At 38.7% G+C, this 26,629-nt stretch overlaps 1 protein-coding gene and 1 pseudogene across 2 annotated transcripts in view; both read left to right on the top strand.

Moving 5' to 3' along the window:
• Positions 1-22,925, top strand: part of OCA2 (OCA2 melanosomal transmembrane protein) — a 287,151-nt gene extending 264,226 nt beyond the window's left edge. The window contains exon 9 of the mRNA XM_032395393.1: positions 22,370-22,925. Within this exon, the coding sequence (XP_032251284.1) occupies positions 22,370-22,454 (85 nt within the window). The 3' untranslated portion in view covers positions 22,455-22,925. The remainder of the gene's footprint in view (positions 1-22,369) is intronic.
• On the top strand, positions 7,552-8,457 carry LOC116626193 (annotated as a pseudogene). Its single transcript, XR_004298199.1, has one exon. The product of XR_004298199.1 is annotated as an RWD domain-containing protein 1-like (transcript).
• Positions 22,926-26,629: the final 3,704 nt, after the last annotated feature.

The raw sequence follows: 26,629 nt of genomic DNA, 5'->3' as shown, positions 1-26,629 counted from the left end.
TTTTTTTTTTTTTAACATATATTGTCTTATTTGTTTCAGAGGTACAGGTCTGTGATTCAACAGTATTACACAATTCACAGCACTCACCATAGCACATACCCTCCCCAATGTCTATCACCCGGACACCCCATCCCTCCCACCCCCCACGACTCCAGCAACCCTCCGTTTGTTTCCTGAGATTAAGAATTCCTCATATCAGTGAGGTCATATGATACATGTCTTTCTCTGACTGACTTATTTCGCTCAGCATGACACCCTCCAGTTCCATCCACGTCATTGCTAATGGCAAGATCTCATTCCTTTTGATGGCTGCGTAATATTCCATTTTATATATATACCATCTCTTCTTTATCCATTCATCTGTCGTTGGACATCTTGGCTCTTTCCACAGTTTGGCTATTGTGGACATTGCTGCTATAAACATCAGGTTGCACGTACCCCTTCAGATCCCTACATTTGTATCTTTGGGGTAAATACCCAGTAGTGCAATTGCTGGGTCATAGGGCAGCTCTATTTTCAACTTTTTGAGGAACCTCCATACTGTTTTCCAGAGTGGTGGCACCAGCTTGCATTCCCACCAACAGTGTAGGAGGGTTCCCCTTTCTCTGCATCCTCGCCAACATCTGTCATTTCCTGACTTGTTAATTTTAGCCATTCTCTTTGTCTTTTGATTGGAGCATTTAGCCCCTTTACATTCAGAGTAACTATTGAAAGATATTGAATTTAGTGCCATTACCTGTAAAGTCACTGTTTCTGTAGATTGTCTGTGTTCTTTTCTGATCTATGTTACTTCTGGGTTTTCTGTTTAAAGAATTCCTTTTATTATTTGTCGTATGGTGGTTTAGTGATCACAAATTCTTTTACTTTCTATTTGTCCTGGAAGCTCTTTATTTCTCCTTCCATTCTGAATGATAGCTTTGCTGGATAAACTATTCTTGGCTGCATTTTTTTTTTTCATTTAGCACACTGAATGTATCATACTAGTCCTTTTTGGCCTGTCAGGTCTTTGTGGATGGGTCTGCTGCCAGTCTAATGTTTCTAACCTTGTAGGCTAAGGACATCTTGTCTCAGCTGCTTTTAGGATTTCCTTTTATCTCTGAAATTTGCAAACTTCACTAATATATGTTGGGGTGTTGATCTATTTTTATTGATTTTGAGGAGGGTTCTCTGTGCCTCCTGGGCTTGAATGTTTATTTCCTTAAGTTATCAGCTATAATTTGTTCAAATGAATCTTCTGCCCCCCCCCCCATATTCTGGGACACCAATTATTCTAATATTGTTTCACTTTATGGTATCACTGATATCAAATCCTCCCCTTATGATCCAGTAGTTGTTTTTCTCTATTTTTCTCAGCTTCCTTACTTTCCATCATTTTGTCTTTTATATCAGACTCTCTCTTCTGCCTCATTTACCCTAGCAGTTAGTGCCTCCATTTTAGACTGCATCTCAGTAATAGCATTTTTAGTTTTAGCCTGACTAGATTTTATTTCTTTTATTTCTGCACTAAGGGATTCTCTGGTGCCTTTTATGCTTTTTTCAAGCCCAGCTAGTATGTTTATAATTGTTATTCTGAATTCTAGCTTGGACATCTTACTTATATCCATATCGATTAAATCTAAGGCAGAGAGTATTGCCTCTGGCTCTTTCTTTTTTTGTGAACTTCTCCTCCTAGTCATTTTTTCCAGAAAACAAAGGAGGAAAGAAAGAGAAAGAAAAATAAAGAAAGAAAAAAAAAAAGGAAAAAAATCCTAGCAAAAACAGCAATAATAATATCAAGAACAACAACATTGGCTGCTCTTTCCCACTGCCCCTCCCTCTACAGAGTTCCACCTTGCTTTTAGTGGGGAGTGTTTGTTCCCATAAGTAGATATGCTTTGATTTGTTTGTGACATTAAGGTGGAAGCTTTTTTTTTTTCTTTAATCAGTAGACTTGGTATATGCTGGGGTTTGTGTTTGTATTCTGAGTGAGAGGCCTGCTGTGCTGGGTCACAAACTGACTTACTCTTAGAAAGATGCTCCTACCAGGTCAGGGGGTGGGGTTTAGTGTAAGGGATTCCAGCTTCCACTAGAGGCACTGTGTTTCTCTCTGTAGTCTGACTGTGCTGGTGGGCAGGAGGAGGGGGTGGTGGTTGAGGAGGTAGACTATGGCATCACCTCATCCCCTTGTCCTTGGCAGCTACTGCTCAGGAGGCCCTCCCAGAAAAACAAGCAGTCTCCTATGGTCCAGGCTCTTGTTAATTCCCTGGCCTAACCAGCATGCCCAGATCCACAGATCTCCTGTATTTTATCTCTGGCCAGTGGCTGGGATTCAAAACTCCAAGTTTTAAAGGGCCTGGTAATGTATGCACCCATTCCTCTCCCCAGGTGGGAGGCTCAGGGCATGCCCAGCATTGTTTTGTCCCTGAAAAGCCTTCACACAGTGCACGTGCTGAGGCTAGAATTTATTGTAATGCTCAGTGAAAAGCTGGAGCCAGGCCATCAGCCATCTGCATTTGATTCAGTCCCCTACTCCCCTTTGTCCCAGAAAAGCCATTACAGAGGCTAGACTGCACTGCGGCAGACAGGAAAAATGGTGGCCATGTTATTAGCGATCCACTCCAGTCTTTGTATTGTGCCCAGCCAGTCCCCAAAAAGCAGCTGTAAAGGTGTATGCACAGAGGTTCCAGGATACTGTGGCTCAGAGCAAAGACCTGGGGCCAGGTTATCTGTGATCCACTCCAGCCTTTGCACTGTGTGCAGCCAGTCCCAGAAAAGTGGCTATGAAGATGCACACAGAGAGGTTCAAGCCTATTGTGGCTCACACCAAAATGTTAAGAGTTTTTTCTCCACTCTCTGTGCCCCTCTGAGCCTGCTGCGGGCTCCTCTCAATGGCTCCCCGGCTGTCTCTTTGTCTCTGAAGAGGACAAATATGCTCCTCAAATGCCCTCCAGAAAGGGGAGCAATCCTTCCCTGAGCAACCCAAGGATCCACTCGCCACAGCTTATTGAGGGGTCACAATCTGCTGCAATCTTTCCAACTTTCTCCCTCTTCCTGACCTTGCTCTGTGAACTGGGCTTCTGGGTTTCTTCCCCTTCCTGGCCCTGTAGCCCCCCTAATCCCCCAGTTCAGGGCTCCAAACCTTGCTTCTGCCAAATTCACTCACTCCAAATGTGCAGATGGTTTCTGTTCTACTCCGATCCTTTTCCTAGTTGTTCAAAATCATTGAAGGTTGATCTAGTTGTATTCCCAGGATGAGGCACTTTCAGTGTCCCCCTAATATTTCACCATCTCTGAGCCACCCTCAATAATTATTTTAAATGTAAATAGACAATTCTCCAATCACAATACATAGGGTGTCTGAATGAATTAAAAAATAAAAAAGACCCATATATATGCCACCTACAAAAGACTCACTTCAGAAATAAGACAAACACAGTCTGAAAATGAAGGGATAGAAAAAAGATATTCCATGCAAATAGAAATGAAAAGAAAGCTGAGGTAGCAATACTTATATCAGACAAAATAGACTTTAAAACAAAGGCTGTACAAGAGACAGAGAAGGGCATTACATAATGATAAATGGTTCAATCCAACTAGAAGATGTAACACTTATAAATAATTATGCACCCAACATAGGAACAACTAAGTGTATAAAGCAAATATTAATAGACATAAAATGAGAATTTGATAGGAGTACAATAATAGGGGACTTTAGTACTCCCTTTATATCAATGGATGGATCCTCCAGGCAGAAAATCAGTAAGGAAGCAGTGTCAGATGGAGTTAACACATATATAGAACATTCCATCCCCAAATAGCAGAATACACATTCTTTGCAAGTGCACTTGGAACATTTTCCAGGATATATCACATGTTGGGCCACAGAACAAGTCTCAATAACTTTAAGAAGAGTGAAATCGTATTAAGCACCTTTTCTATGAAACTAGAAGTCAATTGTTAAAAGAAAAGTGGAAAAAACACAAGCTCATGTGTACTATGCAACATGCTACTAACAATGAATGGGTCAATGAAAAAATCAAAGAGGAATTCAAATAATTCCTGGAGACAAATGAAAATGAAAACACAACATTCCAGTCTATGGGATGCAGTAAAAACAGTTCTACGAGGGAAATTTATAATGATAGAAGCCTACCACAAGACATAAGAAAAACACCAAATAAATAATCTAACTTTACATCTATAGGAACTAAAGAAAGAATGAATAAAGCCCTAAATTAGTAGAAGGAAGAAAATAATAAAGACCAGAGCAGAAATAAATGAAATAGAGACTCAAAAACAAAAACACTAGAAAATATAATTGAAACTAAGAGCTTGTTCTTTGAAAAGATAAACAAATGATAAATCTCTAGCAAGACTCATCAAAAAAAAAGAGAAAGGACCCAAATAAGTAAAATTAGAAATGAAAGAGAAGTTACAACTGATACCACATAAATACAAAGGGTTATAGCAGACTACTATGAAAAATTGTACATCAACAAATTGGACAACCTAGAAGATATAGATAAATTTCTAGAAACATAACTTTCCAAGACTGAATCACAAAGAAATAGAATATCTGAACAGATTACTAGTAATGAAATTGAATCAATAAAAAAATCTCTCAACAAAAGTACAGGAACTCTCTGAGCCACCCTCAATAATTATTTTAAATGTAAATAGACAAATGCCCTCCAGAAAGGGGGTTCCCATATCTACTTATGGGAACAAACACTCCCCACTAAAAGAGACTAAAAGAGACTTGTTCTGTGGCCCAACATGTGTTATATCCTGGAAAATGTTCCAAGGTTGCTTCACAGGTGAATCCTACCAAACATTTAAAGAAGAGTTAATACTGATTCTTCTCCAACTATTTCAAAAAAATTAAAGAGGAAAGAACTCTTCCAAACTCATTCTATGATATAAGCATTACCCTAATACCTAAATCAGGCAAAGATACTACCAAAAATTGAAATTTCTGGCCAATATCCCTGATGAACTGTGTTGTAAAAATCCTCAACAAAATATTAGGAAACCAAATTCAACATTAAAAGAATCATTCGCAATGATCAAGTGGAATTTATTCCAGGGATGCAAAGATTGCTCAGTATCCACAAATTGACATGATATACCATATTAACAAAATGAAGGATAAAGAAAATGAAAGATAAAAATCATATGATCATCTCAATAGATGCAGAAAAACATTTGACCAAAGTCAACATCCATTTATAATAAGAACTGTCAACCAAGTGGAGATAGAGTGAATGTACCTCAGATAATAAAGGCCATATATGATAAACCCACAACTAACATACTGAATAGTGAAAAACTTGAAACTTTCCCTCTAAGATCAGGAACAAGACAAGGATGTCCACTCTTTGGAATCTTTAGTCAACATAGTATTGAAAGTCCTTGCCATAACAATTAGAAAAAGAAAATAAAACGAGGAAGTAAAACTATCACTATTTGCAGATAATATGATGTTATATATAGAAAACCCTGAACTTTCCACCAAAGAACTATTAGAACTAGTAAGTAAACCAATAAATTTGTAGGATACAAAATCAATACACAGAAATTTGTTGTATTTCTATATACTAAAAATAAGCTATCAGAAATTAAGAGAACAACCCCATTAATAATTGCATCAAAGAAATAAAATACCTTGGAATAAAATTAACCAAGTAGGTAAAAGACCTGTACTTTGAAAAGTATAAGACATTGATGAAAAAAATTGAATATGACACAGATAAATGGAAAGATATACTGTGGTCATAGAGTAGAAGAACTAATATTAAAATGTCCATCCTACCCAAAGCAATCTACAAATTCAGTGTAATCTTTATCAAAATACCAATGGTATTTTTCACAGTATTAGAAAAAATAACACTAAAATTTGAATGGAACCACAAAAGACCCCAAATATATAAAGCAATTTTGAGAAAGAAGAACAATGCTGGAGGTATCATATTCCTGGATTTCAAAATATATTACAAAACTATAGTAATCAAGTGGTATTGTACTGGCACAAAAACAGACACATAGATCAATGGAACAAAGTGGAGAGCCCAGGAATAAAACCACACTTATATGGTCAATTAATCTAAAGCAAAGGAGGCAAGGATATACAATAGGGGAAAGACAGTCTCTTCAATAAATGGTGCTGGGAAAACTGGGCCACTACATGCAAAAGAATGAAACTGGACCCCTTTTTACACCATTTACTGAAATAAATTCAAAATGGATTAAAGACTCAAATGTAAGACCTGAAGCCTTAAGACTTCTAGAAGAAAACATAGACAAAGATCTTTGACATCTGACATCAATCTCAGCAATATTTTTTTGAATCTGTCTCCTCAACCAAGGATAACAAAAACAAAAATAAAAAAATGGGACTACATCAAACCAAAAGACTTTTGCACAGTGAAGGAACCATCAACAAAATGAAAAGTCAACCTAGTGAATAGGAGAAGATATTCACAAATGATGTATCCAATAAGGGCTTAACATTCAAAATATGTAAAGAATTCATACAACTTAATATAAAAAAAATCTGATTAAAAAAATGGACTGAGGACCTGAATAGACATTTTCCAGTGAAGACATACAGATGGCCAACAGACAAATGGAGTCACTCATCATCAGGGAAATGCAAATCAAAACCAAGGTGAGATATCACTTCACACCTGTCAGAATGGTATCAAAAAGACAAGAAACAGTAAGTGTTGGTGAGGATGTGGAGAAATGGGAACCACTGTGTACAGTTGGCGGGAATGTAATTTGTTGCAGCCACTGTGGAAAAGTATGAGGGTTCCTCAAAAAATTATAAATAGAACTACCATATGATCTAGCAATTCCACTTCTAGGTATTTATCTGAACACAATGAAAACATTAATTCAAAAAGACCTATGCACCCCTACGTTCATCACAGCTTATTTACAATATCCAATATATGGAAGCAGCCTAAATGTCTATTGATAGACGAATGGATAAAGAAGATGTGAGATATAAATATTATATATATACTATATATATAACACATAATATATTATATATATATATATATATATATATATATATATACATATGTATATGTATATATATATAACTGAGCCATAAAAAAGAATGAAATCTTGCCATTTGCAACAACATGGATGGACCTAGAGGTCATTATGCTAAATGAAATAAGTCAGACAAAGACAAAAACTATATTATTTCACTTATATGAGGAATAAAAAAACCAAAACAGAAATAGACTCATGGATACAGAAAACAAACTGATGGTTGCCAGAGCAGAGGGATGGGGGAATGAATAAAATAGGTCAAGTGAATTAAGATGTACAATCTCCTACTTATAAAATAAATTAAGACATAGGAATGTAATGTATAGCATTGGGAATATAGGCAATCATATTGTTACAACTTTGTACACTGACAGATGGTAGCCAGACTTATTGTGGTGATCATTTTGCAATGTATATGAATAGCAAATCACAATCTACAATGTTCATTGAAAACAAGCTCTTGGGGGACTTTTTGTAAATAAAGTGATTAAAAAGGAAGGAGCCCGCTCCCCTGGCGCGGCCGCGGTCCCAGCTGCAGCGCGCCGCCTGGGTGGCTGGGCGGTCCATGGGCAGCAGCGAGGGCCACGATGACAGATTACGGCGAGGAGCAGCGCAACGAGCTGGAGGCTCTGGAGTCCATTTACCCCGACTCCTTCACAGTATTATCAGAAAATTCACCCAGTTTCACCATTACTGTGACATCTGAGGCTGGAGAAAATGATGAAACTGTCCAGACTACCCTCAAGTTTACATACAGTGAAAAATACCCAGATGAAGCTCCTCTTTATGAAATATTCTCCCAGGAAAATCTAGAAGATAATGATGTCTCAGACATCTTAAAACTATTAGCATTACAGGCAGAAGAAAACCTTGGTATGGTGATGATCTTTACTTTAGTGACAGCTGTGCAAGAAAAACTAAATGAAATAGTAGATCAAATAAAAACTAGAAGAGAAGAAGAAAAGAAACAAAAAGAAAAAGAGGCAGAGGAAGCTGAAAAGCAATTATTTCATGGCACTCCTGTTACAATTGAGAATTTCTTAAGTTGGAAGGCCAAGTTTGATGCAGAACTCTTGGAAATTAAAAAGAAATGAATGAAAGAAGAAGAACAAGCAGGAAAAAATAAATTAAGTGGGAAACAGCTCTTTGAAACAGATCATAATCTTGACACATCTGATATCCAGTTTTTGGAAGATACTGGAAACAATGTGGAGGTAGATGAATCTCTGTTCCAAGAAATGGATGACTTGGAGCTAGAGGATGATGAGGATGATCCCGACTATAATCTTGCTGACCCAGAGAGTGATTTGACTGACTAGTGGACTATCCCCATCTGCAGAGAGGTGTGACTGCCACAGCATCTGTGGCTGTGCTGACGTGTTGATTTTTCTTTCTTTTTTTCTAAGAAAAAATAATTTTCAGGAGAATATTCTTCTGATAGCTTTCGTCATTGAACTTAATAAACTGACCTTAAAGTTTCAAAAAAAAAAAAAAAGGAAGGAAACAGCAGCAATAATCAAAACATAATTGAATGAAATATACCTGAATATTTAAAAAAAAACACAGAAACACTGATTTTGGAATGTACACCAAAATATGCTATAGCACAGATAAAATTAACTGAATGATATTCATGCTATGACACAGACTGTCAGTATTTTTAATAACAAAGATAAAGATAATATTTCTATAAGAATCCAAGAACCTTATGCACAAAAATAGAAAACAAAACTAAGAGGACCCCAAACTCCTGAATATTATTAAGTGCCCAATAACAAAGTTTGGATAGGAAATGGCTATGATCCCAGGGTTCTAATTTCAAGTCTGATCAAGTTCCATCTATCTGCTAAAGTTACAGAAATCTTTCTGTCTCTGTTCCTAACTAGTTGTGTGATCTTGGGTAGTTACTTAACCTCTCTGGGCCTTAGTCTTGTTATCTTTAAAAGTAGAGAATACTACTACCTATCATAGTATTTTGTGAGGATTAGCTGAGCTAATGCATATAAATCTGGTTGTCTGATATGTTATCACTCATGGATGTCATCTGCTGTTGTTGTAATTATTAGAATGTCCTCCTATTCTTCATCATCATCAGTGTACAGGTGAGTCACAATTCAGGAACAACAACACTGCTATAATTTCCTGTAAGTGATTATTGAAATATGTATTCCAGAATGAAGCATTTAGGCTATGCAATTTGTGGTGAGAAAATGATTAATCATAAATAGTAAAATCAATTCAATGCATACTTAGAGAAATAAGATAATGTTTATAAATAGACTATTAAATCAAACTGAATCAATAACCAAAATTATCCTAAACAGAAAATATATATTGTAAATAGTAAGAATTTAAGAAATGTAACTTGAGTCTACAATCTCATATTGAATTAATGAAGACCACGGAATGTGTTGAGGTGTTGTGGATAGAAATTAAAACTTCTTGTTTTATTTGTCTTTCATAAGAGTGTCAAAGGATACTGGTTTATTTGTCTTTTGTATTTGAGGTATATGGATTTATCATTTTATTATTAAATACTTAGAAGTAACTATTAGTGGAATCTATTAGTAGAATTTAATTTTTAAATCACTGTATTGATAAAGGCAAGTCAACAAAATTTATATAGCCAAAAGTATAATAAACAACAACAAAAAAGGAAACAAAAATTTAAAAACATGAAACATAAACCAAGATTACATAAGGAGAGCCAAATATAGCATTAAAAGTGAAGAATCAGGGCACCTAGGTGGCTCAGTTGGTTAAGAATCCGACTCTTTGTTTTGGCTCAAGTCTTGATCTCAGGGTCATGAGATCAAGCCCTATGTTGGGCTCTGTGCTCAGCAAGGAGTCTGCTTAAGATTTTCTCTCCTTCCTATGCACCTCCCCCTCTCTCAAATAAATAAATAAATCTTTTTAAAAAGGTGGAGAATCATAAATAGAATAAAATCAAATTCTAGCTGGATTCTGCTTTAAAAACAGAGATCAGGGTAATATAGAAAGGTTAAAAATAAAACTGTAAATAAAGTAAGTCTGTTGAAAAGATAATAAAGGTAGAAACATGTGTAATGTAAAATATAGAAGTCTTTTTTTAAAATTCAATAGGACAGAGTCAATATAATACTTTTTAACTGCCAAAAATAATAGCATCAAAGTAAGTTCAGTCAGAAATGAAAGGAGAAATTAATATAAACTTCATTGGTAGTGGAAGACTTTCATGTGACACTATCCATTTCTGAGAATTGAAATATTAGATATATGATTCTCTTTTCTATGGAGAATATGCCTTCTTTTCAAGAGTACACAAAACAGCTACAAAAATCCATTGTATATTAAGCTGTGAAGACAATCTCCATGATTTAATAACTGGATATTTACAAGCCACACTTTCTGACTACCATGAACAATTTGCATTGCATGGTAAATTAAAAATAAGAGGAAAAAGGTGATCCACTTTATAAAAGATAAATCAAAAGAAGTAATAATAATAATAATTAATAATAACAGAAGTAATAGTAATTGTATTAATAGAATTTGTGGTAGTAGTAACAAAAACTATGACAATTAGTATTCACTCTTTCAAGAGCATTTATAAAGTACTAGAGCTAAATCATTCTTTATGTACTATATTTTAAGTTTCTTTGCAGAAAATATTTTATAGGAAGATTAACCTCAGGGAGGTTGGCTACTTGTTGAAGGTATGCAGCAAATTCAATTCATACCACCAGGCTTTGCGTGGCCCCCAACGCTATGACTTACTGGCAGCTGATTGATTGATTGTTTAAGAAACAAAACAAATGATCATGGGAGAAAAAAAGAGAGAAGCAAATCAAGAAACAGACTCTTAACTATAGAGAACAAATTGATGGTCACTGGAGGGACGGTGGGTGGGGGGATGGGTGAAATAGGTGGTGGGGTTTAGGAGTGCACTTGTGGATGAGCACCAGGTGTTATATGTAAGTGTTGAATCACTAAATTCTACACCTGAAACTAATATTACACTGTATGTTAACTAACTGGAATTTAAATAAAAACCAAACAAACAAAAAAACCCACAACACACACACAAGAAGAATATAAATAGTAGATTTGATAAGTCAAGAAGTGATTTTTTAAATAAACATTTTTGATATTATAGATAAAGTTTTGGCATCAATGAAGAAAGAGAATGAAGGCAAAAATTAGGTATTAAAAAAAGGAATAAAACAACAGAGATAGGTGGGAGGATCAAGATGGTGGAGGAGTAGGAGACCTAAATTTTGTCTGGTCCCAGGAATTCAGCTAGATAGGGATCAAACCATTCTGAACAGTTATGAACTCAACAGGAGATCGAAGAAAAGAATAGCAGCAACTCTCTGAACAGAAAAGCAACCACTTTCTGGAAGGTAGGATGTGAGGAGAAGTGAATCTGAGGTGATATTTGGGAAGATAGACCACAGAGGGAGGGAGCCTCCATCAGCTGGCTACCAGCAAGTGATAAGAGCAGCAGAGCATAAAATCAGAACTTTTAAAAGTCTGCTCCACTGAGGGACGTCACTCGAGAAGCTGAGTGGGGCGGGAGTGGGGGGGAGGTGTGGAACACTCACTGGGACAGTGTGGTCTCAGGACCCTCGGGGTCACAGAGAGATCAGGGGTGCCTGAGTGCAGCAGAGCTCCCAGGTATCGGAGTGGGGAAGCCAGCTGCAAAGATAGAGCCAAGGAGCGGGCTCTCAGCTCTGGGTTGCCATAAACCGTGGTCTGCAGCAGAGTCGGGCCACTACTTTTCAAGCAGGGACCCAACAAGCGGCAGATCCAGGGAGACTCCCCTTCCTCCCCCAGGAGGAGCAGCACGGGGGCGCACTGCAGGAATCTGTTGGGTTTGTAGACTCCAAAAGGGGGCATGTGCCAGAGATAGAAACGCTCAGTCGTAGGTCATGTGAGCACGGAGTGCGGCAGACTGGGAAGACAGGAGTGATTGACTGCTTTTCTCTGGGGGCGCCCTGAGGAGTGGGGCACCAAGTTCTCGGCTCCTCCGGGGCAGGGATTGGGAGGCTGCCATTTTCACTCTTGTCCTCCAAAGCTGTACAGAAAGCTTGCAGGGAACAAAAGGTCCCCAGAGCAAACCCTAGCAGATTACTTAGCCCAGCCCGGGGCAAGGGCGGGGCAATTCCACCTCAGGCAAAGACATTTGAGAACCAGGGCAACAGGCCCCTCCCCCAGAAGATCAGCAAGAACAGCCAGCCAAGACCAAGTTTACTGATCAATAAGAACGGCAGAACTCCAGCATTAGGGGAATACAGCACACAGAATTCATGGCTTTTTTCCCCCTGATTCTTTAGTCTTTCAAAGTTAATTTTTTTAATTTTCTTTTTTTTCTTTTTCTATTGTTTTTGAATTTTTCTTTTTCCCTTTTTCAACCAACATCTTATCAATTCCTTTTTTTAAAAAATCTTATTTTTCAGTTTTAGAGTCATATTCTGCCCCTTCATAGTAGTTAACCTTATTTTTGGTATATATATAAGTTGTTCTCTCTTTAAAATTTTGGGATACAGTTTCTTCCAACAGACCAAAATATACCCTAAATCTCTAGTGTATGGCTTTGTTCTGGTCTCCTGCCTGATCACATTCTCTACCTTTTTTTTCCAAATCCACTTCTTTCTTTTTTCAACCAACTTCTTATCTTATCAATTCCTTTTATAAAATCTTTTATAATCTTCATCTTCATGGTCATATTCCATGTATTCTTCATTGTATATTTCATTGTATATTTACCCTTATTTTTATACATATATAAGTTCTTCTTTCTTTAAAATTTTGGGATGCACTTTCTTCTAACAGACCAAAATACACCCAAAATCTAGTGTGTGGCATTGATCTATACACAGCTTGATCATATTTGATCATATTCTTTTGTTTTTTTATGTTTTTCTTTTTCTTTTCTTTTTTTTCTTTTTTCTTTCTTTCCCTTTCTTTTCTGCCAGTTTCAGGTCTCTTCTGATTTGTTTAGTGTATATTTTTCTGGGGTTGTTGTTACCCAGTTAGCATTTTGCTCTCTCATTCATCTATTCTCCTCTAGACAAAATGACAAGATGGAAAAAATCACCTCAAAAAAAAGAACAAGAGGCAGTACAGACTGCCAGGGACCTAATCAATACGGACATTAGTAAGATGTCAGAACTAGAGTTCAGAATGACAATTATAAAGATACTAGCTGGGCTTGAAAAAAGCATGGAAGATACTAGAGAAACCCTTTCTGGAGAAATAAAATAACTAAAATCAAAACAAGTCAAAATCAAAAAGGCTATTAATGAGGTGCAATCAAAAATGGAGCCTCTAACTGCTAGGATAAATGAGGCAGAAGAGAGAATTAGTGATATAGAATACCAAATGATGGAAAATAAAGAAGCTGAGAAAAAGAGAGAGAAAAAACTATTGGATCATGAGAGCAGAATTTGAGAGATAAGTGATACCATAAGACGAAACAATATTAGAATAATTGGGATCCCAGAAGAAGAAAGAGAGAAAGGGGCAGAAGGTATATGGGAGTAAATTATAGCAAAGAACTTCCCTAATTTGGAGAAGGAAACAGGCATCAAAATCCAAGAGGCACAGAGAAGCCCCCTCAAAATCAATAAAAATAGGTCAACACCCTGACATTTAATAGTAAAACTTACAAGTCTCAGAGACAAAGAGAAAATCCTGAAAGAAGCTTGGGACAAGAGGTCTGTAACCTACAGTGATAGAAACATTAGACTGACGGCAGACCTATCTACAGAGACCTGGCAGGCCAGAAAGGACTAGCATGATATATTCAGAGCACTAAAAGAGAAAAATTTATATGCAGCCAAGAATACTATATCCAGCTAGGCTGTCATTAAAATAGAAGGAGAGATAAAAAGCTTCCAGGACAAAAACTAAAGGAATTTGCAAACATGAAACCAGCCCTATAAGAAATATTGAAAGGGGTCCTCTAAGTAAAGAGAGAGCCTAAAAGTAACATAGACCAGAAAGGAACACAGACAATATAAGTAACAGTAACCCTACAGGCAATACAATGGCACTTAATTCATATCTTTCAATAGTTACTCTGTATGTAAATTTGTATGGAACCAGAAAAGTCCCTGAATAGCCAGAGGAATGTTGAAAAAGAAAAGCAAAGCTGGTGGCATCACAATGGACTTCAACCTCTATTACAAAGCTGTCATCATCAAGACAGTATGGTACTGGCACAAAAACAGACACATAGATCAATGGAACAGAATCGACAAATGGGCCCTCAACTCTATGGCCAACTAATCTTCGCTAAAGCAGGAAAGAATGTCCGGTGGAAAAAAGACAGTCTCTTCCACAAATGGTGTTGGGAAAATTGGACAGCCACATGCAGAAGAATGAAACTGGACCATTTCCTTACACCACACACAAAAATAGACTCCAAATGGTTGAAAGACCTAAATGTGAGACAGGAATCCATCAAAATCCTAGAGGAGAACACAGGCAGCAACCTCTTCAACCTCAGCCACAGCAACTTCTTCCTAGAAACATCGCCAAAGGCAAGGGAAGCAAGGGCAAAAATGAACTATTGGGACTTCATCAAGATAAAAAGCTTTTGCACAGCAGAGGAAACAGTCAACAAAACCAAAAGACAACGGACAGAATGGGAGAAGATATTTGCAAATGACATATCAGATAAAGGGCTAGTATCCAAAATCTATAAAGAATTTATCAAACTTAACACCCAAAGAACAAATAATCCAATCAAGAAATGGGAAGAAGACATGAACATTTTTTCCAAAGAAGACATCCAAATGGCCAATAGACACATGAAAAATTGCTCAACATTGCTTGGCATCAGGGAAATCCAAATCAAAACCTACTACCTCACACCAGTCAGGATGGACAAAATTAACAAATCAGGAAACGACAGATGTCCGCGAGGATGCACAGAAAGGGGAACCCTCCTACACTGTTGGTGGGAATGCAAGCTGGTGTAGCCACTCTGGAAAACAGTATGGAGGTTCCTCAAAAAGTTGAAAATAGAGCTACCATACGACCCAGAAATTGCACTACTGGGTATTTACCCCAAAGATACAAATGTAGTGATCTGAAGGGGTTCGTGCACCCCAATGTTTATAGTAGCAATGTCCACAATAGCCAAACTATGGAAAGAGCCAAACTGTCCGTCAACAATTGAATGGATAAAGAAGATGTGATATATATATACAATGGAATATTATGCAGCCATCAAAAAACTCCGAAATTTTGCCATTTGCAATGATGTGGATGGAACTGGAGGGTATTATGCTGAGCGAAATAAGTCAATCAGAGAAGACATGTATCATACAATCTCACTGATATGAGGAATCTTAATCTCAGGAAACAAACTGAGGGTTGCTGGAGTTGTGGGGGGTGGGAGGGATGGGTTGGCTGGGTGATAGACATTGGGGAAGGTATGTGCTATGGTGAGCGCTGTGAATTGTGTAAGACTGTTGGATCACAGACCTGTACCTCTGAAACAAATAATACATTATATGTAAAAAAAAAAAAAGAAGAAGAAGATAGTAGGAAGGGAAAAATGAAGGGGGGGGAATCAGAGGGGGAGACGAACCATGAGAGACTATGAACTCTGAGAAACAAACTGAGGGTTCTAGAGGGGACAGGTGTGGGGGTAGGAGTTAGCCTGGTGATGCATATTAAAGAGGTTATGTATTGAATGGAGCACTGGGTGTTACATGCAAACAATGAATCATTGAACACTATATCAAAAATTAATGGTGTAATGTATGGTGATTAACATAACATAATAAAATAAGATTAAAAAAACTACAGAGATAAAGATTAAAATTATATTAGGATATTATATAAATTTGCTAATAAGAATTTTTATAAAATTAATATTTTTCTGGAAAAATATAAATCATCAAGGTTATTTTAAGTAATGGATCCATATGGATGCTCTCTTTGAAATTTCTCATGTCCAGTCTCCTCTTTTTTGCCTGTTAAATTCCCATTTTCTGATTTTTTTTCTTGAATGGATAAAGAAGATGAGGTATATACATACAATGGAATATTTTTCAGCCATAAAAAAGAATGAAATCTTCTTTTTTGTAACAACATGGGTAGAGCCAGAGAGTATAATGCTAAGTGATATATGTCAAGCAGAGAAAGACAAATACCATATGATTTCACTCATGTGGAATTTGAGAAACAAAACAAATGAGCAAAGGAAAAAAAAAGAGAGAGACAGACCAAAAAACAGACTCTTAACTATAGAGAACAAACTGATGGTTACCAGAGGGGAGGTGGGTATGGGGGGATGGGTGAAATAGGTGATGGGGATTAAGAGTACACTTACCATGATGAGCACTGAGTAATGTATAGAATTGTTGAATCACAATATTATACAACTGAACCTAATATAACACTGTATGTCAACTACACTGGAATTAAAAAAAAAAAAAAGTAGGGGTGCCTGGGTGGCTCAGTCGTTAAGTGTCTGCCCTCGGCTCAGGTCATGATCCCAGGGCCCTGGGATTGAGCACCGCATCGGGCTCCCTGCTCAGTGGGAGGCCTGCTTCTCCCTCTCCCACTCCCCCTGCTTGTGTTCCTGCTCTCGCTATCTCTCTCTCTGTCAAATAAATAAATAAATAAAATCTTTAAAAAAAATAAAAAATAAAAAAAAGAAGGAAGGTCATATTCCAAATATGGGAATATGGGAGGAGTCAGGAAGTTTTAGCAAAGGAATTGAACAGAACATTTATAGGGTGTCTTCACGTGATGCCAAGTGTTTGCAGGGCTGTCTGACTTTCCATTTCTGTTCAGTAGAGACCCTCAGTGGGTAAAGGGGCTTCCTCAGCATGGAAGGGAGAGGCTGGCTAGCTGCAGGTATCATTGAGGGAAAGATAAGAGTCCCAGCTCTACAGCTGACTCAAGAGCACTGGTGCTGGTCAAGACAGAGAGAGCTGGCAGAGGTGGGCACAAAGTATGCAATGAAAATGCCTTTTTTCAGAAGAAGAAAGAGCGAGACATAATTTTCTCAAATTCTTTCTCTTTTGCTTGCTATAAAGATGGTACATACATGTCATAAGGTTGAACACATGAAAAAGAAACCACCCAAACTTGAGTCTATTCTGATGGGGAAAAAGTAAATTATTACAATTTCAGTAATTTCATCATCACAACCCTTTTTTTCCCTAAGCTTTGCCTCTTCACTTTGATGCTTTGCTCCTTACCATGATTTCTATGCTGTTCCTCTGTCATCCTTTCTAGTCTTTAGCCATGTGAACTCTGCTGCTTGCAGCTGGTCACCAACACAATGTGATGGGGAACGCTCTGAAGATACCACGAGTACCCCTCCTAACTTAGATATGCCTTCTCTTTTCTGTAGCTCTCCCTCTGGGTCACTACATCCTACCCTACCAGGAACTCCTCTCTCTGTGGGAAATATAATGATGGGGCTTTATTTCCAAGATGCAGGAACTTCATTCAGCCTTTCTTCCTGAAGAGGATTAGCTAATTGTCACCTGGAGAGATCCAGGACATGAGGTGTGAAGCTGTTCAAATTTCAAATGATGGCTGAGAATGAGAAAGCAATTCCTGTCCTGGGGCTTTGAATGACCTGAGGACAGGTAAGGGGCTGAAGAGTATGGCTCTCAAGGTATCCATGGTCTACAGAAAGTGGGGCAAGCTGTACACCCTTGTGATAAGCTCCCACAGTTCTGTAGATGCAGAAGTTGTTCTCCTGAGAAACATGCATTACCTTTGTAGGAAGGCAACAATGAAATGGCTTTTGATTAAGACCTATAGTCATGGTGTGTTATAAAGCCTTTTGGAAAGGAAAAATAAATAGGAAGAATGGTTTCAGTCTAAAACTCAAGTAGGAGACTTCGTTAGCAAACATTTCCTTTTGAAAACCAGGTCTGTCTTCAGTGTGTGGAACTCTGCTCTCAGTGCAATGCCTGACCTCCTTCGGAAATGGCATGGTTCTGGGGCAGCTTGTTTCCCAGCAATCTGGAAGCTTCAGTTCCTTGGAGTACTGTGTGTCATCACAGTTATGTTTTTAACCTAAACCTGAATGCAGCATTTGTCTGGGCATCCATCTGACATTTTGCATCTTGATTTGTGCTTTGACATTCAAGTGTTTTTGTCTTTTGTAACAGAATGTGATATTTGGAGCCAGAATAGATTGAAAATAATCCCAGAGGGAAATGAAAGCATAATGCAATGCTGGATTTTGAGTAAATATGCTTTTCCTAAGCCTTTTGGTGAAGGTACTGCTTTTCTGAGAGGCTTGGGGAGCAAGACAAATGGATCTTCTGGGAAATGGAACTGCTCTTAGTAAATGTGGAGCATAAATGTGTATATTCAGAGAACTGCTGGCAGTGACAGGAAGTCATTACTGCCCTCTCTTCAAATAAATCTCCTTCCGTCAGACTCCTGCCTGGGCAGTGAGTGAAGCATTGAAACACCAATCAAGCTAACCGCACTCCCACAGGAAAAAGCAGCAGGGGCTCACCCCAAGAAGGAACATGCCAGCTCTAGCAGTTTCTATAAAAAAGCTGCCTCATCCTTGTCTTTACCCATCAGATACTCAGGTGTGTAGCCAGTGTTGCCAGTGCCGCCATCAGATTGCCAATAAACAGCTTCATCATTTGTCTTGACCCTAACATTATAGGATTCTTTGTGTGTATGTGTGACTTCCAAAATGTATAAGGAAAAGGCCACCCTGATGAGCTTGCTCCCCTAGGGGAGATGTGCGTAGAGGGTTGCAGAGCCCCTGCCAGCCTGTCTCAACCTGGTTTTTCTGCAAAGGCCTCGCTTCAGCATATCCTCTCTGAAAGTTCCATCCAGAGCCAGCATCCCCTGCTTCAACTCAAGGTCATAAACCTGCCTTTTCATAAATGTTTTCAGCCAGAAATTGCGACCTCCTAGAGCTGCATTGGACCACACAGCCCCCAGTTGCTTAGACACATTTGAACCTTGAAATGTGGCAAGTCAAAGTAAGGTGTTCTATGAATAGAAAATCTACACTGGATTTTGAAGATTAAGCATAAAAAATGAATGTAAAATGTTCCATTAGAAATGTTATGTTGATCATATGTTATAATAATTTGGGTATGTTGGAATAAATAAAATATTAAATTTAATTTCATTTGTTTCCTTTTACTTTTTTTGAATATGTGGTACTTGAAATTTGAAATTACATGGTGGCTCACAGTACTTTTCTATTGGTTGGTGGTCTGGGACTACCTTGTATTTTGAGTAGGAGCTGACATGAAGATGACAAGTTTCTTCACCTTCCCAGGACTGAGTGTCTTTTTCTATAATAGGGGGTGGCAAACATTTTTTAAAGGGTCAGATGGTAAGTCTTTAAGGCTTTGTGGACCACATGGTCTCTGTTGCAACTACTCAACTGTACTGTGCTGTGGCAGACTCAGCCACCCCAGATGGTAAAGCAGCCATTGATGATAAGTAAATGAATGGGAGAGAATGTGTTCCAATAAAACTCTATTTACAGAAACAGGCAGTGGGCCAGTATTAGCCTCGGGGCTGTAGTTTATTGTTTCTTGATCTATAAAAAGTCTTTGGACTGGAAAACCACATTTTTCATTCATAGAATCCTTACTCTATGCATGTTTATGGGTTCAGAGATCTTATGGTACATGCAAATATCTTTGTATTTTTCTTTCTTTCTTTCTTTCTTTTTTTTTGGCATGTCATAACTAACAAATGGTGGAGCTGGAATCTAAAATAATAGAGCTGGTTTCTGATGTAAATTCCCTTCTCTCTCTTTCTCCCTATCTCTCCCTTCCTTATTCTTTACCTCCCTCCCTTCTCCCTTTCCTTTTTCCCCTTCTCTCTCTCTTTCTGTGTCTCTCACCTGTCTGTCTCTATCTCTGTCTGTTTCTCTCTGTTTATGCTTTTGTCTCTATCTCCATCTCTCTCTTCCCACTGGTTAGGCTAGAATTTGTAACCTGTGGGGTTCCTTAATTAGAGCATTGTAGGTGATATTAGGATAGGCTTAGGTTGATCCATTCTCCTGAAGCTCAGCAAATACTAAAATGTCTCCTTTGTAGTCCAAGATACCTTGTCTGAGACTCGTTGTCATGTTAAATGGGCACAAAGGGGTCTCTTGTCAGTCTCTCCTGGTGGCTCATTATGTGACCAGACACTGGTCTAAGGCATTTATAGGTATGAACTCATATAATCTTCATAATAACTTTAGTAAATAGGTACTATTATTACCCCCATTTCAAAAATGAAGAAATTGAGTCATGGAGCTGTCCCAAGCTCTGCACCTGGACAAGAGCAGGGCCCTTAACTAATGTGTTGTGGTGGGAATGCATGCGGGTTTTGAAGGCAGAAAAATATGCCAAAGTATCGTCTGCATATTAGTGGTGGCATACTTTGTAAAATTCCTTAATATATTTAAGCTTCAGTTTCTTCTTCTATAAAATAGGGATAATATGTATGACCTACCTTATTGTGTTTGGGAAATGTCAATGTCTTACATCTATGAGACCCTTAACATACAGCAGATGTTCAGTAAGTCACTTGTCTTTGAGTGGTATATTGTCATTGTGTGGTTTACTTATACCTACAGGGAAGCAGAATGTATAGTGATTAAGAGCACGGACTTCAGTTAGACTGAGGGGGTTTGAATTGTCTACACCAGAGCAGATTAGCCAAGTGACCTGGATAAGTCTGCTTCCTTTTTCAAATCCCATCTGTACAGTGGTGCAATGATACCAGTCTTGAAAGGTGATGTGAGCAGTTGATGCGGTCATCTGTGTGAGGATTTCCACTGTGTCTAGACACTAAGTGAACAATCATTTTTCTGATGGTGTCAGAATGCTTGCACCAATCCCTAGATGATACTCCTTCTTGGGATTGGTGCCATCTCTGAGATGCCAGTAACTCTTAGTTGGAAGCACAGCAGAACCATCAACAAGGAACTTCCTCTGGCCTTGGACTCCCCAAGTGTAATGTCTTCTTTTTGTGGGATCCATTCCTTGCAAGGCAGATTTGCTTCTGAAACATAGCCAGCTGTCCCAGCACCCAGGTTGAAGTATTCAGCATCTTACTCAACACTGATGCAATTTCACACAATCAGTGTAAGGAAGGGTTTGCATTTCTATGAAAGCTTGTGATGATATCTGTGATGCCTGGAGTTGACCAGACACTGTTCCTAGGGTGTACTTTTCGAGAATTCAATAATCAGGGTTGACCTATTGCAAACATGTTCAGCTGTCTTAAAAAAACAAAGTTTACTAATCTCAAGAAATTTAGATAGTTTTGCTGAAATCTGTTGTTTTGCTTTTCTGTTTTATAAAAGAAATGTGGTCAGAATAGAAGCTAACACCTTCTTGAAATGTCCAATTCTGGTTTAGAATTTAAGGAACTATTTCACTTGTGGATGCAGTTTCTGTGTTTAAATTACAGCTTTGTGGAGAGAGCCTTGCTGTGGCTCTTTCTGAGTAGCCACTCCCCATGCCCATGACCAGGGAAAGGAAGAATGTCATAATTCTTATTATCACACACTAGGCTCTTGCCAGTGAATTTTTAAGTCTTTTCAGGACAAAACCTTTAATCTTTGCAGTAACTTCCCTCAGTGACAATTCAGCACTAAGCAATGTCTTCAAAGCATGAATTCCAAATGCAAAGTGGGAATCAATTGGGATTTATTAGCCAGGATAGGGATTTGTGGGAATACAAGTACATTATGGAAGGCATATAGTGAGGGAAACTTTCATTTTCTCATGACTTCTTTTGTATTTGTGCATACTTTCACTCATATATTTCATCTCACTGAATACAGAAGAAATTCCTGTTCTTTCCTCTTCCCTTCCTAAGACAAGATATTATTTCCCAATCCTACTTCTGAAACTCTCTTCAGTTTTAAACATTAGGAACTTCAGGGGTCTATGGAAATATGACCTTTCTGGGAAACCAGATTTCTCAGAAGGACAATTGGAAGATGATGCAGTGATTTAAATAATGGTCCAGTTACATAACATTGGCAGTTTTAAGTGTCATTATCAAGACCAACACTTCAATGTTATAGATGAACAAATTGAGGCTATAAAATGTCAATTAAAAATTTGCAGAAATTTTAAGCACATCTCAAAATGTCACACATTGGGGGATATCTAATAAAGGCATGCATCTGTATTATCTAGGCTAAAACCAACTCTTCAGTTTCTAGAAATAAGAAGTGATTGACTTTGCAGATACGGAAAGCTCCTAAGTCATGAAAAATATAATGATGCAATGACAAATGTAATAATGAGTCTAGATCTCATAGTACTTGCCAGATACCAGACACCACAATCCACTTTTCTTTGTGTTTCAGATTGGGCTTCCCAATGATGGTCGTCTCCTGCACAGTTGGCATGTGTTACCTCCTTGTTGCTCATGTCGTGATGGGATGGAATTAATAGTTATACATCATTTGAAGACTAAAGGAAACTTGACCCATCACCAACATCAGTAGAAAACTACCCCAAGACCACTCTTGGGACAAGAAAAGGTGCTTATCGTGGGGGTGCTCTGGAATGGAGAATTTTGGCATCCATACTCATTCAGGTGAATGCTGGAAACTCATGGGAAATACAAATAACTTACTAAAGATTCCACTACAGGAAAATATGTATATTTCCAAACACATCTTGCTATGCTCTGCAAGAAAAGACACAATGCAGTATTCTACCCAAATGGCTTGTGCTATTTAACTGTCACTTTCCTGAGGCCTTCTAGAGTTTTTTCATGTAATCACTTTCCATGTTAAAATAATCAGCATTCAAATTGTATACTCTCCAAATACATATTCTTCCTTGGAAAAGGAAGACAATTTGTAAGGAAACATTTTATGTCTTAAAAAAAAAATAAACTGTATCTTGACAAAAGGTTTAGAATTTGTTAGTCTCTTAATTTTTTAGTAGTTTACATTGTGTAAAATTGCATTTTATCCATTTATGTTTTTCTCTGGAGTTTTTAAGTCATCAATTATAAGTGCAGGGGGCGCCTAGGTGGCTCAGTCAGTTAAGCGTCTGCCTTTGGCTCAGGTCATGATCTCAGGGTCCTGGGATCTAGCCCTGCATTGGGCTCTCTGCTCAGGAGGGAGTCTGCTTCTCCCTCTCCCTCTGCCCCTCCCTCCGCTTGTGCTCTCTCTCTCAAATAAAGAAAATCTTTAATTTTCTTACAAGGGCAGAAATTTGACTTGTAAGAAGGTCATAAGTGCTTTTTAAATAGTATTTTACATATTTAACAGCCTAGAATAATAATCTTCAGTTTAGAAGGTGGTACATGCTATTTCCATCAATTATACAAAAGTGTGAGACTATGGACTCTGAGAAACAAACTGAGGGTTCTAGAGGGGACGGGGGTGGGGGGATGGGTTAGCCTGGTGATGGGTATTAAAGAGGGCATGTATTCAATGGAGCACTGGGTGTTATACACAATGAATCATGGAACACTACATCAAAAACTAAAGATGTAATGTATGGTGATTAACATAACATGATAAAATAAAATAAAATAAAGAAAAAATGCTGTTCTTTTGTGGAATGTTACATGTGAGACAAAGATAGTGAGAGCAAAGAGTAGGAGGGTCTGGGGTCTCATCTGCTTTGCTTGGTCAGTAGCATTGTTATACCCCAGACAACTGACCTCTTCTTCAGTTTTTGGTCTACTGTGTATGATTCCTTGAGATGAAAATGTTTACTGGGGACTCTCCTCAGAAGTGGTAGTTGTATAAAGTGTTTGATTTCAAAAAGTTTAAGATCCCCAGGGCACTAAATACTGGAAAATTGGAGACCTTTCTAGTTGCATTTCTGTCCCTGGCACTCTCAGGATGAATGTGTCCTTTCTATGGTTTAGAATCTGTATTTGTTAAATGGCAACCTGTGTCTTTCCTGAAAGGTAGGGAGAGAGTTTATGAGAATATGCCCTTTGGATTCATGAGCCATCTTTGAATTCTTTGACAGCAAAGATGACACTAAGCCCCAATTTGTTTTAAAATCTGGTCTTGGTCACAGAAGCTGCTGTGTGCACCTGACTCAGTGCTCCAGAGAAGTCCCCACCCCAGGGAAGGAGCCCTGACAGCTGTTCTAGCTCTGTTCCCTTTTCACATGGCCTTACTGATGCCTAGATCTCCCCAAAGTCTTTCACTAAAAGGCACTGTCTTCTCTTCTCCCACATATTTCCATGCCTGGTGGTGGTGTTGGTTCCTTCCTTGTGCCCAGCTGCTGCTTCTAATTCACGGCTCTTCTTTCCTCCTCTACATCTCCTCCCCCATGATGCTGCAGCCTCTGTCTCTCCACCTCCCACCTCTCTTCATTGATGTCATCCTCAGTCCTCAGTCACTCCTTCTCATTCTTAAATACCTTTGGCTCCTGACTCATTTCGTCCTCTCCTCTTTACCCCCTCACTTTCTCAGCATTCCCCATTCAACATTCAGGCCTCATTATGTCTGAACTTGGTCCTCAGTAACTGCCCCTTGAATTCTTCATCTCACATATCTCTCTCTGACACGTCTGATCATCTGCTCCAGATCACCACCCAAACACATTCCTCCACTGATGTCTCCAGTTCATCAGCTGCTCCCCTTTGCTAACCTCCCACATCAGTACCTTCCTAGCTAAGGTTTCTACCTTTGCTCTAAATTCAAAACCGCTCTTAAATGAACTGCCACTGCTCTCCCTTTTCTGGCCCTGTGTCTAAGCACCTGAATAGTGCTGAGGTAATTCATGAGATTGGATGACTGGTTTTACTTTAAACTGGGGATCACAAGCATCAAACGGGCACTCAACGCTACCTGACTCATTTCTTGCCTTTTCCCAGTGCAGCTGTCAGAGTCATGGCTAGAAACACATGGCTGATCAAATTGCGTAACTCAGAGGGAATTTAACCAGTATGGTGCAGTCCTTCAGACTGGTCAAAGGGTGAAGGAGGGAAATAGTTAGCAGAACCTAGAGGTGCAGGGAGCTGGATGGCAAGGGACCCCTGATGGAAGAGGTGATCTTCTGCAGTTGGTTGCAGCCAGCAAAAGTCACTTTGCTGGGAGGAGGCTATGGGAATTTTTTTGATTTCACTCCCTTTCCTCCCTGTGATTTCCAATGTCCTTCCCATTGGCTGAAGCCAGCCAGAAGCCAGAAGGGAAGAGGAACTGTTGACGTTGTTTACATAAGTGAGCTCCTGTGGACACAGAGCAGGACAAGTAGCATGGAAAGTGGGTTTGAAGGAGTAGGTGAAAGATACACTACTCCATCCACCAGTTTTGCTCTTCAGCAGATAAAAAGTTCACATCTGCAATAAAGGAAACATTGAAAGTGCCATCAGCTTTCTTGTCATCAGGAGACAATGCAAGTTTGTCTATACTCCCTCCTGATACTGTCTCCAAAATTAATAGGTAAATAATCCAATGCTCTTTAAACCCTGTTTCACCATGATAGGAAAAGACAACACTGAAGGGACAAACTGTAGCTTTGCTATAAATGTTGGACCACCATAGGTCAGTTATCCTTGTTGGAGTTGTTCTGATACCTCATGCATAAACCCCTCAGGGCCACAAGGACCATGAGGACATACTTTTATATTCTGAATTCACCATGAAAATCAAGATGAAAATCTATTTGCTCTTCTGCTGCATATGAGGATTCTGAACTTGCATTGGTAGTTGTGTATTACCTTTGACAGGTGCCTTGCCCTACATATACTCCCAAAGCCACATGCAGGCTTGGGTGGAGGAAGAGGTGGCAAAACAGCAGACACAGCTGCCATGGGAATCTGAGCAACTTCCTCCTGCAATTTATGTGTGCCTTCTAGACATGCTTGGGTCCGGTTTCCTAACTGGCACATTACAGAAGAACAACTTTGTGGATTGGTTGGCCAGATGGCACTTGGTTCATGATACACAGCTCAATTTGCCTGGTCACACTATTTCCCATAATCAGGTCTTCAATCTGTACCAGGGTCTAGTGGCAGCTAAGAGTTGCCTTTAGTGGAGATAAGTAGTCAGAATAAGAAGGCAGGGACTTTGTCCAAATCCTCAGGGTCTGTACTATGATTCTCCCATTGAGGTTTGCCAACACCTCCCCTCAATGTGTTGTGCCATTACAGAAGGCCTACGTGGCAAGGCAGCTTGCACTACAACCTGGCCCTGCTGAAGGGCTTTTGCTTGCTTTGGTCCCCCTCAAACCATGCAGCCTCATGAGGGTTAGAGTAGATTCTCCAATCTATGTTGCCTATAAAATCAAAAGTAGACCAAGAAGAATTGTATTTTGTATTTTGTGTGTGTGTGATTAGTGCAACAATTTGTCTCTCAGTTTGCAGAGTAATTTTAAGTAATCAATTGGCACTAGCCTCTGCCATTTGCATCAGGATGTTATATTTCTTTCTTTTTACTATCTTGGTGTGAATGGGTAAACTTTCTAACATAATAGGGAACACACTTGGAGACTCTAATAGTTATTTGACATATCTATCCCAGGACTCATTCTGGAGCTGGGAAACAACCACAGGATGGGTCCATATTCTACAGGATCAACTACTGTATGGACTTAGCTCAAGAATGCATCTACTGCTTGCCGGCCATAGGCCTCTACTTTGTCTA

Source organism: Phoca vitulina, unplaced genomic scaffold (genome assembly GCF_004348235.1).
Source record: "Phoca vitulina isolate PV1807 unplaced genomic scaffold, GSC_HSeal_1.0 scaffold84, whole genome shotgun sequence".
In the NCBI taxonomy this organism is placed as follows: domain Eukaryota; kingdom Metazoa; phylum Chordata; class Mammalia; order Carnivora; family Phocidae; genus Phoca; species Phoca vitulina.
The sequence above is the reverse complement of the archived record's forward strand: the minus strand, read 5'-3'. Positions and strand labels throughout refer to the sequence as shown.